A 15,243-nucleotide genomic window follows, 5' to 3' on the forward strand; every position below is an offset into this window, starting at 1 on the left:
CGCTCTCGCTGCATGGCATCCAGAGAGCTGTGCTCCAAAGAAGAGATGGCAAGCGAGGCTGGTGGGGACGATGGGTCACAGGGGTCAAGTCCAGCCCTGTACTGGAGCTTAAGGACCACCTCAGGGCAGTAGGACTTTGAGAGAGGGATTGCTCTGATTGGGCACATGGCAAGTTTCTTCCAAACCCTAACTGCACAGACCCTGTGACCCAGCAAACCCACCTCTGCCTCCTGGTACAGCATTTACCCTGCAGATGACATCACAAGTGGAGGAAAGGAGACGCTTCTTGCCAACGTGGACTTAATAACGATTAGAAATCACCTAAATGCCATCACTTCAGAACCGATTGGATAACGACACTTCTTTAGGCGACTGCTCTCTTGCCGGCTGGAGGTGGGGGGGGGGGGAGGGCAGGGAGGGATTGGCTTAATTTTCACCCTTCAGTATCTTTCAAATAGTGTGCCATATGCATGTATTATCAACTCAAAAATAAGTAAATACAATTTATTTATTTCAAGCGTATGTAATAGCGGCTTTAGTCTCAGTGACATCAGTGTGGCCATATAGACTTTGCTCCAATTCCAATGGAGGCAGTTAGTGGAAACTCCACGTTCAAACTAAGAGAAGAAAGAGCAGTGAGGTGAGCGGGGGTGGGATGCAGTGAAAATGTCACCCGACCGTCCTGGCAGATAGAGACACTGGAAGAGAAAAGACGGCTAAAGACGACTGTTGCGGCTTTGTCTCCAGCTCCTGAAAACTGGCCTTTAAAACACACTATGTTTGGCAAAGATGTTGCTTTTATCTACTTACGTGCACACAATAATAGACCTTGGAAGACATCAGACTCCACTGTCTTTGGTTCTGTTCAGTTCAAAATAGGACTCCACAACTTTAAATGATCTCTGTAAGAATTCATAATGCAGTAAGAAATAGATCCTATCTCGGGACAATTATTTCTCTTGTGGTTGGAATTATTTTAATTTCTCTCTCAATGTTTGTTCCCAAAGCTAGAGGAGGAAGCTGGACTTTCTGGGGCTTTCCGAGCCCACAGACACCAAGAAAGGCTGAATCATGGCAAATGTCCCAAGTCAACCCAGCTAAGCTTTTTCTTCCCCCTCTGGTGATGAAATGTACAGTAAGGAGAGAATTCTAATAAAGGTTACCATGAACCCTACACATACTTCATGGTGAAGCCACTGTTTTGGGCCTCTCTGCCTGACTTAGGATGCTTCAAATTCAAATTAATAAAGAGACAAGATGCCACGTTTGGGACTGGAAGACAGTGCAAGCAATAAGGTAACAAAGGCAATACAACTGTTGTCTTAAATGGCATCCTCGAAGATTTATTCTCAACAGGGCGTTGGATTCTCAACCTTTCCTTTGGGGAGGTTGAACATTAATTCCATCCGTGCTGTCTTTCCTCAGTTGGACTCACTCCTGTTTTTGGAACTGACTTTAAAGCTAATTTTAAAGCCATGCTTAAAAACTGAGTTTCAATTTTTAAACGCATTTCCTCTTGTAATTATCTCCATTACTCGTGAAATTTGGCTTTTTAAATTATATGCATATTTAAATTACACATGTGACTTGTATACATAAATTAATGACATATGATATATTATGTATAGGGCTATATGTTACACATTTGGATAAACTTCCTAAAGCATGCTGTAGACCATGAAAATTATTTTCAAAGAAAACTTTAAAAATTATTTCGAACCATGACTGCATCATCGGTATAAAACTGAGCTTCTAAATTATACTAATTTGAAGAAACTGCACATTGAAGAAGTGTGCTGCTATTCCTTTTTTTTTTTTAAAGATTAGATATGATTACCTGATAAATTAGAAATTATGATTAACAATACCCATCTCATCTGGTAATTTCAAGCCAAATCATAAAAAAAAAAGCCCACAAGAATCAAGATTGAGAAAAATTGGTTCACTTTCCTTTCTAAAATTATCTAATGCATTATTTCTTCAGGGGGCACAAACATGCACTTATGGCCAAACCCCCAGAAGAAGGTCGTTTAGATTGCAATATTATTTATGCAAACATTTCAGACGGTGGGTCTTTGTCATGACCCTTCACCCTAATACGTGTGCATGTTTGTATGTACACAATCTAAAAATCTTGCTTAATCTGAAAAAGCTAGCCATCAGGGCACCTGGGTGGCTCAGTTAAGCATCCGACTTCTGCTCAGGTCATGATCTTGCGGTTCGTGGGTTGGAGCCCCGCATCAGGTTCTGTGCTGACAGCTCGGAGCCTGGAGCCTGCTTCGGATTCTGTGTCTCCTCTCTCTCTCAGCCCCTCCCCTGCTCACACTCTGTCCTTTTCTCTCCCCCAAACATTTAAACATTAAAAAATTTAAAAGAAAAAAAAAAAGCTAGCCATCTAAAACACATTTTCCAGAGAACAGAGCATGACAGTTCTCTTTTCCTTAACCAGAAAAAAACGGTCTGGGTAGAGAATCCTCGTAATGCTCATTTTTAATGCGGTATGTGATGTAGTGAAGCCAGGACGAGAAGACAGTGTTGCACAGATTGGGAGTTGTAATCCGTCTTCTCTGTCCCCATGGACTGGCTTTTTCCAGCTGTTTTGCTGTAAGGAAACAGAGCTTACCGGCTGATCCCAGGATAGACTGACTGGTCATTTCCTGTTGTACCAGTAACACAAACACTGGACTAATAGCCAGGGAATATGGATCTCTTCTTGTTCTGGAATAACAGCGTTCTTTTCGGGGGAAGCCTCTGTATAACCCTATGTACAAGCCACACGAGACTGTGTGACGTCTGTCATTCAGGCTGGTTCTACAATTGACTGGCTCCATAATCCTGTGAGGTCATCGCAATGCCTAAAGCAGCTCAATATCCAGAATAGCTACAAGGAGGGTATAAATAATTCAGAGATGTTTAACTGAAGACGAAGCAGACCTGCACCTTCATTAAACAGGATTTCACCTGTTCTGGGAAGTCCCAACCCTTCTGAAACTGAAGTTCCAGAATCAGAATTCTTCCCTTGCTCTCACACCATCTGGAAGCACTTCTGAGTGTTGTCAGTCACAAAGAGTGCCGGGGAATCTGGATAAGGATGTATATGTCATCCCCCTTCTGACTCGAGAGAAAAATCTCTGACGTTTTGATTCAACTTCTGCCTAAGCCCAGAGTAACCAGCTCGCCGTCCGGGGGCCCGGCGCTGCCCCTCCATTAAGGGGGCGCTGAACAGTTCTGACTTGAGCAAAGGGAGGCCGTCCAGCCTGGGGGTTCGGAGAAGACAGACACAGCTGTCCGCTACAGGAAGTGTCACTTGCGCTGCAGGTGAACAGGCAACTGTGGGCCGATGTCACTAGCATCCTCCCTGCCATCAAAGAGGCCAGCTTTCTGCTCGGTCCATCGGCAATGCTCGCTTACCTGATGACCTGCCAGGAAATGCCCACAGGCTTGGCCCTTGATGGTTCTCTGAAGCAGTCAAGTCCAAGCTCACTGCGATCCAGGCTGTGCACTTCTTAGGGCTGGTTCCTCAACTTTTCCCGACCTAATCCTTTTTAGTCCTCTGAGATCAGGCCAGGCAACACAGGTGGAAGAACCCGGAAGGACACCTTGAACCCTGTTAGAATTCCCCCAAAGTTTGTCTCGGTACCCAGGTTTGCCAAGGGTATGATCACCCTTATCAGCAGAGCTGGAGCTAGATGGGTTCACCCACCAGTTCCTCCTGGGATCACCCAGGAGCCCGGTGTCTTCCTGCCCCAACACGACCGAGCGTGGACTCTTCATTCTGCTCTGGGCTCTTGGCACTGGGCTCTCCCGCATGTGCCGTAATGGACCAGAGTTGGTCCCCATTAAACTCTGGATTCTGTTAGCCACTTGCAGAGACCAGGAATTGGAAGCCTTCGGGAGGGCATGGCTTTCCAAAATCACAGTTATGGTCAGAATCCAAGCATCTTAACTGTTATTCATCACTTGTTCCCTGCACTATCCCCTTGGTCAAGGCAAACCTGAGCTGTTGGGAATCCATTGGACTGGGATCGGGAAAAACAGCCTTGAGGATGAAGACCTGAACTCGGATCTGAATACATGAGTTGAATAAGCCTCAAAAAGTGTAGTATTTTAATGGAAGAAGACGTCCCAAACACACAAAGTCACTACATTCTACTTAGGTAATTTTTTGAATAACCCAATTTCATACTTCCTTATTTTATTCTAGTCATGACACGTCCCTTCACATTCCTCTTTTGGCCTGAGTCTTTATACATTTATTAGGAGTTGTCATGTGACATTAAATGGCACTATAACCTAAGTGCCAATAAGTCATTCTTTTCTCAGAATTTGTCCTCCACCACGCTCTAAAAAATGGTGAAACACGCTCACACGCTGAGGAAAATACAGAAATTTAAAATAGCATAGGTGTGCAAATGAAAACCTATAGGTAGCAGATTTTTCTACGAAAATGCTCCTCCTTTAATGAGAAGATCTTGTATGTTGCTGAAAAACATTTTTTATCAGCTCCTAGTCATGTCAGAACTGGATTTTGGAAATAATCTTTCCCAGTTGTGAATGCTCTCATGTGGGTTATAAGACAGGAGACATTAAAAAATTCCTCTCTAATTTGAACAATATGCATATCAAAGTATTTCCTTCCACTGCCCCTCTCCCCCCCCCCCCCCCCCAGCAGTCTCTCCTGGCCACCACCTCCTTCTGCAGTAGCGCAGTCTCACCACCAGGGGGCGCCCGTCCTCCATCACTTCTAATCAGCCCTGTCACCAGCACCAACAACAGCAGCCCACCGCCTTCCCCCCAGAGACAGAAACATAACCTTATTCTTGTCACAGCCAAGAGAATGAAATGCAGAATTTACACAGATTTCTCAAAATATGTTTTATCTCCATTGTCAGTAACCCCCAGCAGACCAACTTTACTTTTTTTCCCCCGTTCACTAATTTATGAAAAATACCGCAGCAAATCTTGTCGACTCTATTTTATCTATCAATCAAGTGGTAATTTTCATGTTTGTTACCATAGCACCCACAGCCTGTGAGCTTCTGCTACTTCTGTTTTCCTAATGTTGGTTCACTGTTACAGGTAAGCAATCAAGGATCTCTCTTGGGGATTCTAGAACAAGGCGAGGGAGGGTGCAGAAGGGAAACCCGCATAATTATCACAGTGATGGGTTGACATCCAGAATCTGCGAACGACTCCACCCTTGCACTCTGAAGAGGAAGAAGCCGGGTTTCTAAAATAGCAGCGCATTATGCGAGCTGAGCTTCAGAACTGAGCCCACCTTGAGAAGTTTTAGCTCAATAAATGCCTCCCAGTAAAAGACAGGTTTCACCCTTGACAGCACCTCAGAATTTCTCCCCAATTAATTTTTCAAATACCCTCTCAGTGATGTGCCACTTTTATTCGTTAACAGAAAAAAAAAAAAAAAAAAAAAACCCAAGAGCGATCTCAGGCAAAGTGTCCTGCCTTCATTTCCTAAAACAGAATCAGAATGAAACATACAAGGAGGAACCCTTCTTGTCGTCTACGTTTGTGGTTTGACCTTTGGTCATGACCTTCTGTAGCATCCTCAATCAAAGACGCTGAACAGCAGCAGGCACGCATTGTCTGAGAGTCTGCTTTCTTTCATAAGTGATGGGCTTACTAAGGATCACAGACACATGGAGTAGCAGGTGATCGAGACATAAACATTGAATACATTCAAATTTACGAGATGGGTAAGTCACAAAAGCCACATAAAGCAGGAGGTGCTAAATCCTGAACCTAATAACTGTTACCAAAACTTGCACCCAAACTGAACCGAAGGGCTGAGAGGCCCTTTTGGGGCAGATGACAGGAATCTTGGGTGTCAGCAGATAGGTAATAATAGCACATAGGAGAGGAGGAACTGGGTGTCCTGTAAGCCCACATCCCTAAATGGCTGGGTGCGGGGGACTCTCAGGAAAAGGCATCACAACACCACTGCTTTGTTACCATGGAGAGGAACCTTGAACAAAATTGATTCACTCGGACAGCATCTGGCAACAAGCCATACAGGGGGATGTGCTTCCTGAACACTTTTTTGAGGTCGACTCTAGAGGGGATCGCTAGTATTCTGGAATTTGTGAATTGGATTTATTTCCAATAGGAGGGAAACTTCCATAATTAAATATGTTGAATTTGAAGGAAACTCCATCTATTCATTCAACTATTGATGATAAATGATTATATTTTTCACTATATAGAATGGAAAAAAAAAAAAAAACCTTAAGTTAAAGCAACAATGAGGAATGACTGAAGGCAAGATTAAGACCAACCTATTGGCTAATTCCTTCTAACAGAACTGTGTTCAGTGATTGTCATTCTACCTGTTTCAATAAGGAAGGGGCTCAGCAAGCCTACTGCTACTTGTAAGCATGTAAAGCGGCTGTGAGCCCGCCATCCCAGTTGGCCTCAGGTTATCTGCAGTCAACCGGGAAGTTGGAAAAAAAATATTCCTATTTCTCTACTCTATTTAGTCTAATTCTGCCCGAGTACAGAAGACATTGCATTCAAAATGCATAAAGACACTTGAGATGACTCTCATTCATGCCATCTAAAAGGTGAGTTATTTGGATCTCCATGCCCATCTGCAAGAGATGAGCCACCAAAAATTGTATGACAATGTTTGAGAATAAATGCTATACATATAAAGGTCTTACTAGTTTCTCTAGAAGTGTGTCAAGCCACTTGGCTCCATAGGTTTGACCAGTGGCCCCCGGGAGCTGTTCTCTGAGTTAACTTCTTCGCAGAACATGCTATTTTAGGGAATCGTGTTCAGAATGATTCTCAGTAGTGACAAGCCAGCAAGTGACAGCATCAGTATCTCTCTTGTTCAGGTCCAGTAGCAAATTTCCATGGACATCTGAGGGGGAATGGTGACTGCTAGTTACCAAGAGAGAGAAGAATTCTTCAAGAAGGCCTGGGTCACACTGTAGAAAAGAAGCTCAATCTGAGGATTAGTATTTTTTTTTGTCAAAACAGTTTGTAGAACTTCAAGGTAAAATGCCTTCAGAATTTATCCTGCACATTTTTGAGAAGTTGAATGATGAAAGGAACAAACAAAGCCCAACTGAGTGGTGAATGAAGAGTTAGGTTCTGGGTATTCAGTGATGGCATTCTCCCAGAAATCTATGGTCCATGGCATTTCCTCGGACCCAATGACATACTTCCCTTTTCCTGTCTCTTTCCTGCGGTGATGTAGCTATGACTATGAAAAAGCTGAATTTCCAAAACTCAAAGGCAATTAAGAATACAAGGTAGAAGACAAATACCATAGGATTTCACTTAGATGTGGAATCTAAAACCCCAACCAACCAAACAAACGAACAAAAGCAGAAACAGACCCATAAATACAAGGAATAAACTGATGGTTGCCAGAGGGCAAGGGTGTGTGTTGGCGGGGAGGGCACGAACAAAATAGGGGAGGGAGAGTGGGAGGTACGGACTTCGAGTTACGGAATGAATAAGTCACAGAGATAGAAGGCACAGCATAGGAATATGGTCAAGGACACTGTAATAGTGTTGCCTGGTGACGGATGGTTAGCTGCTCTTGTGGTGAGCAGAGCATAATCTATCAACTTATCGAATCACTATGCTGTATACCTGAAACTAACATAATATTGTGTATCAACTACACTTCAATAAAAAAAATATATAGGGGACTTCCTGCTTGTGTTCTGCAGAAAGAGATTATATCCCATCTTTAGCTTTCTGATGGCCTTGAAAGTGTACAAGGAAAAGGGATGAATACTCAAACTGGTATCAGATCCACACACACGGATTAAAGGCTAGGAACAGAAGAGAAAGACAACTACCTGGTCCTTCATTTGAGATTGCTGTCTATTTTGAGAATCTGGTGAAAACTACCGACCTTCTCTGGGAAAAAAAAAAAATCTATATGCATGTGACTGAACTAACATACAGCCTTTATATAAAATGCCACGAGTTACTCTGAAGTCCCTAAAATCATAGACACCTAATCGACCACAGACTCAAGAGCTGAAAACTTTATCTTGATGACCATTAATGGAAAGTGTTCTGTGAATGTCAAGTAAATTAATAGCCTGTGTCTGGTGAATTTTGGCTCAATTAAAGGGAGATGATACTAATTTCCTTCTTTCCTTCTCCTTCCCTTTCTTTCCCTTCCCTTCCCTTCCCTTCCTTCCTTCTCTCCCTCCCTCCCTCTCTCCCTCCCCTTTCATTTTCTGTCTCTTTCTCTCTCCCTCTCTCTCTCTCTTCCCATCAGAGAGGAGCTGGGAAAATGGTCTCAGCATTCAATCAGTGAATAACAAAAAAGATTGGTAAATGCATTTACATTCTACAGATCGCTTTCTTATGTACAACGGCTATTGCCTATTGAAGACATATTTTGTGCTTCTCTCTTATCCATAGCCCTCATAGCAAATGTGCCTGGGGGTGTTGGCTATTGCTAATTTGCTAACGAGGAGCCACCCAATGGCTCAGAGACAATGCATACAAATAGGACGAAAGGCCTTATCTCATAACCTTCCCTTAGATGTTCTTCCCACTGGACTGGGAAGCACAGGAAATACTCATCCAGTTTTTCAGGGAGAAATTTGGTTGACTGTCTCTTGATAGCTTATCGCCTAGACTTCGAACAGAATGGCTAGTGGATAGGAATGTGAATATTTGATCTGGAAATAATTTGATAAACTCTCATGCCGAGCATCTCGATATGTCACTGTGTTGTAGAAGGGTTTCATAAGGTCTAATAGAAGGAGGAAGGAGCTTTTCACATGTCAGGACACGTACCGTAGAGTTTTATCCTCAAAACTTGAAAACTAACCCTGCCTCCTTGGAAGCCATCTAGTGACAAGGACACGTGTAGCACTTTTTGTGCCAAGATAACGCTCTATCACATCACCGTGGCAAAGTGTCTGGTTCTCACGTGTCTACTCGCCATTTATTTAAAATAAAAGCCAAAACCAATTTACTCTTATCCTTAACCGTCTTATTCTGTGTCTAAATTATGTAATGCTTATAAATACCCAGAAATTGAATGCCGATATTGTTGTTTGGCCCAGCCTGAATGATTTGCTGAAGGAAGTAAACACTATTAATGGGGAAGAGGAGTTAAAATTGTATCTAGCCTCTATTGTCCGTCTCTCTCTCTCTCTCTCTCACACACACACACACACACACACACACACGAATAACTTAGGTAGCCAGTTTTTTATGGCCTTGACACTCATTTAAGATAAAGTAACATAAACCTTCTCAGAAAATACACGTGGAGACGTGAACACGTTACCGATCTGAAGAAGCAGCGAAATTTTACTGGCCTGGTCACATCATCTGTTCTCAGGTAACGCAAAGCTCCAGGCAGAATCCAACCACTCTAAGTCAAGTTGAAGCCTGTCTCATGATTGCTAACATGTTCCCCTCAGGAGTATCCTTTTGCAAGGTAAATGACCGTGGGTCACAGGTCCCCTATCGATAACGTGATCTTTCCCAACCAAGTTCGTTCAGGGCTTCGATGAAGGAAAGCGTGGAAAACTACCAGGCATGTCTTCAAGGTGACATCAGTAGGAGGCAAAAGCAAAGCAGACAAACATCACCTATGAGAGCAGAGACCAGGAGCGGCTGAGTGACAACCCCGCCCTGCACTGTACCTGTACAGATGAAACTGGACAGTCCCCCATAGATGACTTCATCGTTGTCGGGCAATATGAACGGACACCTCGTCTGAACCTCCAAACAGTATTGCTTGCAAGGAATTGTCTTTCTGCAGTTAAACTGTGCGACTTCAAAGTACTGGGAACACAGCCAGGCTTTGTAGACAATCTGAAAAAAGAGAAGAATCAAAAATCGGGAGGGATGACAAGAGTTCTGTCTCTCGTACAGGACATGCTGTACCGTGAGAAGCATGCCGTCGTGCCAAGTGGATCCTAAGGAAACTCTCATTTCCAGAACGCTCTTTTACACAACGCTAGCTGCAAGTGATAGCAAGGTAGCCACAGAAGTCTGCAACAGAGCCAAACGTGATTGGATCGAGCCTTTCCGAGAGTATGCAAAAGGTCACACGGCGTTTGGTTTGACGAAGCTCGTCTGAAAAATAGTGGCGTTCATCAGAACCTGAATTTTCAAAGTCCAGGGATACAGAAAGTAAACAAACAAACAAACAAACAAAAAAAAACAAACACCAAAAAACCCGTAATAGACTGCAACGTTCGACTGAGCAGGAGGCCCCTCCAGCTATGCTCCCAGTGGGCACTAGATGGCGCTGTGTCCTCTGCAACCAGGGCCACCAGCGAGCGCTTCCACTCCAGACGCACAAAAGTAGCCGTGGGCAATTACATTCATGACTCACATCAAGTGCATTAAAAACCTCATCGTCCCAAAGCCCGGAAACACCCCACCTAGGTCAGCCCTGGCATGTGTTGGCGTTGCAGTGCATGCGAACCACAGCTTGGACCATCCATGCGGATATATGTTAGGTGTTCAGTTCACGTAATGAGATGTGAAATGATTATGACTTCATTTACCTCTTTGTTTTCGATAGCTAGTCAGGAAAATAAATATTGAAAAAAAAATGCCCCTTCCTTGCCTAAGGAAACAGGGCGCAACCTCAATCCAAATAAAACGATGACGAAAGCACCCATCTACAGTAGAGGTTGCTGGGAAGCAGGTGTTTGCCAGATCCTTGGCATGGGGGGCTGCTGTCTGTCTGTCTCTAGGGTTAATAATAGTCGGGTAAGATTTTGTCAACTATGCCTTCCCTAGAAACGTGAATGGTTTACAGTTAGACGTACACTAAGAGATAAGAGATCATAAACATTTGACAATAGTAGCAAGAACTGTACATAGTATTTATCAACTTTGGTTGATAAACTCTGTTCTAAGCGTGTCACATACTTTTTTCTCCATGTAATGCTCAGCACACGTTTCGAAGGTAACGACCAGTCATGCTTTGCATACAAATCATAATTAGTAATGGAAGTAAATTTAAAAATCCAGAATTCAAGCCCACTCTTTGTAGGGCTCCAAATCCTGCACTCTTCAAAATGATGCTCTGCTTAATCTGAAAATGTTTTTTCAAGAAGAACTTGTAAAATCACAAGGGAGTTTGTGAATCCATCTGACATCAGCACCAAATTGCGTGTGCCTGGCCAGTGTCTGTTTGGTATTGAAATGTTATTCATCACTTTATGTTGCTTTGATCAAAATGAAACTTTAGTCTTTGATCGAAGGGGCCTCAGTGGGGGTAAAATGGAATGAATGTGAAATTCAGATTTAAGGTTAGACCGCTAAGAGTAATTTATTCGCTGTCATCAGCAATTCATTTATAAGGGTTTATAAAACTTGATAGGAAAATACAGAAATAATTGGCACTCTCATAGGTCTTTTGAACAGGTCTTAACATAAAAGTGTACATTAGAAAAAAGTACTACAAATAGCTAAGGGAACCCCTACGATTTCTTAAATCTCAATGCAGAAACAATGGGAAGGGGTGTGTGAATGAGAGGCAAGGGGGAAAGAGGTCAAAAGTACGAGTTTCAGAAGAAAGAAAAGTAAAGTGGTTTCCCAGCCATGCTCCGGGGGCAATGCAGATTGTTTTTCAAAATACATTGGTATTTGTGCAATATAACATGATATGTAATATGATATATGACATTTATGACATAAACCAAGCTGTACTCTAGGAATGGCAGTGTCTGTCTTATGATTCCTGGTTTTAATTTCCTTTTCTCAGTACCAGGGGAAGTTGAGTACGTCTACAGTTCCAACAACAATACAATTCCATGATAAGCAATGTTCACATTCTGCATATTTCTGGGGTTGTAAAAAAAAAGCAGAGTGACCTCTTCGCTCTTAGGGAACACCGCTACACAATTTCAGAAAGTTGCACACATTCTTATGGGCCAGAGTCTCCTCTCCATTCCGCCTCCTACTTTGCTATTGCACGGCTCTTCAAATTAAAGTGGTTTCTGAATAGCAAGTCATATCCTGTACCTGGTCAACCCCACCTTAGGCAAGACCCTGTCCCCTCTCACAGACAATGGGGTATCACAGATCGAAGCCTCTTGGGAAATATACACATTCTCCTTGCAATCAAACTCCTTAGCATCACCCAACTGGAATGGATCCATTTTTCTTCTGGTTCCTTCCATGCTATTTCAGCTATATTTCCTTGGCAGATTTTTTTTTTTTACTTAAAGACCTAGTAAGTAATCAAAGCACTTTTTATAAATATCAGGTTGTAAGCTATGGACAAAAGTGCAGAGGGCTCTGGACCTTCTACGGAGCGAGAACAACCTCTCCAGCCGGGTTTCCATGCATCATTAGTTCTTATTAACTAACTCTGAGACTTTCCAATTGCAATGGAAGATTCGTCAACTGAGCCTTCCACATCTTCCAAAATTTTGGTTCAGGGGATACGATACGTCAGAAAGCAATCGGGGAACAGAAGCATCGTGGGCAGAAGAAGAAAGGGGAGGCCTTTGCTGTTGACTTTGAGGGCACTGTTACTGTGTGCTCATGGCCAATGGGTTTCGAAGTGTGAAATCAGAAGACACAGACCAAGGGAAGGCAGACAAGTACATGCTGGCGTGGGCTGAAGAGCTTTCTTGCCAGAAGAGAAGAAATACAACGGGCTGTCTTGTGAGGTATGAGTTGTCTGTAACCAGGAACATGTGAGCCGGAGTTGAGTTAGCTCCCGCCAGTGTGCTGTGATTCTCGGGGGACAGTGAGAGAAGTAAGAGACTCTGAGATACCTGTCAGTGCCTTTTTAGAAGTCTTTGAGGAAGAGAGGCTGAGAAAGTTAGATGGTTTTCAGTGGCACAAAGCTAAAGAAACAAGATGGTTAATTTGTTAAAATACTGAAGGATTCTCACACAGGAGCACATGATAAAGAGTAAATGAAGTTGTCTCTTTTTATACAAACTCTGCAGTATAAAGAAGGCCAGCAATCTTTTCTTATGATGGCCTCGCCTTCTCCTCTAGAGAGAAGCATTAGGTAATCGCTTTTCTAGATGTCACTAAATAGAAGAAATGATTATATGATGCTGAACAATAATTTGGGAAAGAAACAAAACCAGTGGTTGGAGTACATCCACCCACACCCCTCCTTGAGGGCATGGGCTCTTTTGTGTCTGGAGAGCACTGTTTGCCAGGTACCTATGCTCACGAAGGACACAGCAAATGACCTCCTCACCCACACGCTCACTTCCGCCCCGTGCCCCGTGGAAATGACCACTGACTGTACAGAAACCTTGCTTGGCAGCTGCCCACTGTTCAGTAAATAGGCGACATGCTCAAGTTGCAGTCTGCAAAAGCAACAGACTACGTGATTACAATGGCCTAAAGGACAATGTCATTTTTACTTACTATCTCGCTTACGATATTCTCCTTCTCTCCCAAACCATTTTCGCACTTGTTATGTGTTGCCCATGAAGACTCTGGGACGTGTTCGGGAAATATTTTACAGATAAAGAAACAAGGACAGAGAGATTATAGCACCAAACGAATGGAGTTCGGGTCTCGACAGCTAGACCGGCACTGGGAATGCTGGAAACTGGAGACCCCCCACCCCTCGAGGGGATGCGGGGAGTGACCGCTACATGAACAGGTCCACGCCTCTGGAGTCACCGAAGGGGGCGTTCCAGAGTAGAGAGATTCTAGTGGTGGTCTTTCTGAGCCTCTTCATTTAAAGTGGAAAGGGGCCTAGAAAGATCACAGGTGATGATGACCTCAAACCCCTGACTTCCAGACCATTGTTTTAATAATGCACCGCCATATTGGAAGCCATCAACTGAGCATTGTTCATTCCTAACATCCTCTTCCCCCACCCTCCACCCCCCACAGGTCATTTCATTTCAGGACCACACTCTGGAAGCTTTGCCTTGTAATTCCACACAGCGGGCTGTCACGAGCCACCCCACCTGCCCCCCAGGCTGGCTTCTGCACTCACATCCCTTAGTGACACGGACCTATTTGAAGATGTGAGCGAGGACAGCAAAGAGAGAAGAGAGGAGGGGCAATCCAAGGGAGCCTGGTCTACAGAAGTCATCTCTAGACTCACAATGAAGAATGACGTGTTTTCCAGATAATTTTCCGTGCCCAGCAAAGTTTTGGTTGTAATGGCACTAGTGTGGTTGAGCTGAAAAATCTCAAGAGGAAGACTGGGCTATGGGGGGTTCTTTGCTTCCCAATTATGGGGAGCGATGTTAAGCTATGGGGTTCTGGAAGGGAATGCTTTCTGTGGGTATAAGGATGAGCCTAAAATAGTCACCATTTTGTTACCAAATAATCATGGTTAACAGGGTCGCCATTATAAATGACCAGTGGAATATATGATGTCAGATTCCCATGACTTCTTTTGGTTCTGGACATTCCATTTGGCTGTGGCCAATCCCGTGGAGACCCTTTCAAACATACATAAGATTCAAATGTTTCCAATAGAAGCTGGGATTCTCATTTCCTTTAACTATGTTTGCCTCCCTCCCCCAAATCTATGCCTGTGTTTTAGAGCTAGATAGCAGATTGATATTGCAAATATACACTGGCCTGCTGAAACAAATATCATGTTGGTCACAATTTTTTATTGTGAAGAAAAACGTCAGGTATTGAAAATGGTTGCCATCTTTGTGTTAGAAGGTTGCTTTCCTATTTCCCCAAGCATTAGCAAGGACAGATTCTTTCTACAGTTACGACATGTGTTGATACCTTTTATTAGATCCTTTTCTGTCAGCAATAATGCATTAGTGGCCTGAGTTTTGAGTGTGTGAGGGTGGAATAATTGGTTATGTAAGCAAAAGTCTGCTGTAGCAAATGCCTCAGGCTCCTGCACTTTGATGCGTGCAACGCACGCCGTTGCAATGTAAGTAGAGGTAGAGGTCAAAATACATGTTCACGTTCCTGTGTCTGAATGTCTGCTTTCTTCTTTATTTGTGCCCGTGTCTCGTTAAAGCGCGTGGCACCCAGAAATTGGAAATACTGATGTATTCTAAGAGAAAAACAAGGAAACAAACCCCTGCCTAACGATGAGCTAAGGCAAGCGAAGAATGTGTTAGGAGATGGACGGCACACTGAGCACCGGGCTCCTTGAGCCTCCGATGTCCGTACGCCTTGTCCTCCAGGGCCACGTCTTGGCCCCATTTCCTAAATAAGATGCAAATACCTTCCAGTTTCTGCTGGTGACCCACTTTGGCATCCTGTCATAACACTTGGTCTATTCCCCTCCAGAACTTCAGAACTCCCCTTGCT

At 43.6% G+C, this 15,243-nt stretch overlaps 1 protein-coding gene across 2 annotated transcripts in view; it reads right to left on the reverse strand.

Moving 5' to 3' along the window:
- NALF1 (NALCN channel auxiliary factor 1) overlaps positions 1 to 15,243 on the reverse strand; it is a 628,680-nt gene that overhangs the window by 25,296 nt on the left and 588,141 nt on the right. For both annotated transcript variants that reach the window (XM_045481803.1, XM_045481814.1), the window contains exon 2: positions 9,651 to 9,822. In XM_045481803.1, the coding sequence (XP_045337759.1) occupies positions 9,651 to 9,822 (172 nt within the window). The remainder of the gene's footprint in view (positions 1 to 9,650; positions 9,823 to 15,243) is intronic.

The sequence above is a fragment of the Leopardus geoffroyi genome, chromosome A1, assembly GCF_018350155.1.
Source record: "Leopardus geoffroyi isolate Oge1 chromosome A1, O.geoffroyi_Oge1_pat1.0, whole genome shotgun sequence".
NCBI classification, from domain to species: domain Eukaryota; kingdom Metazoa; phylum Chordata; class Mammalia; order Carnivora; family Felidae; genus Leopardus; species Leopardus geoffroyi.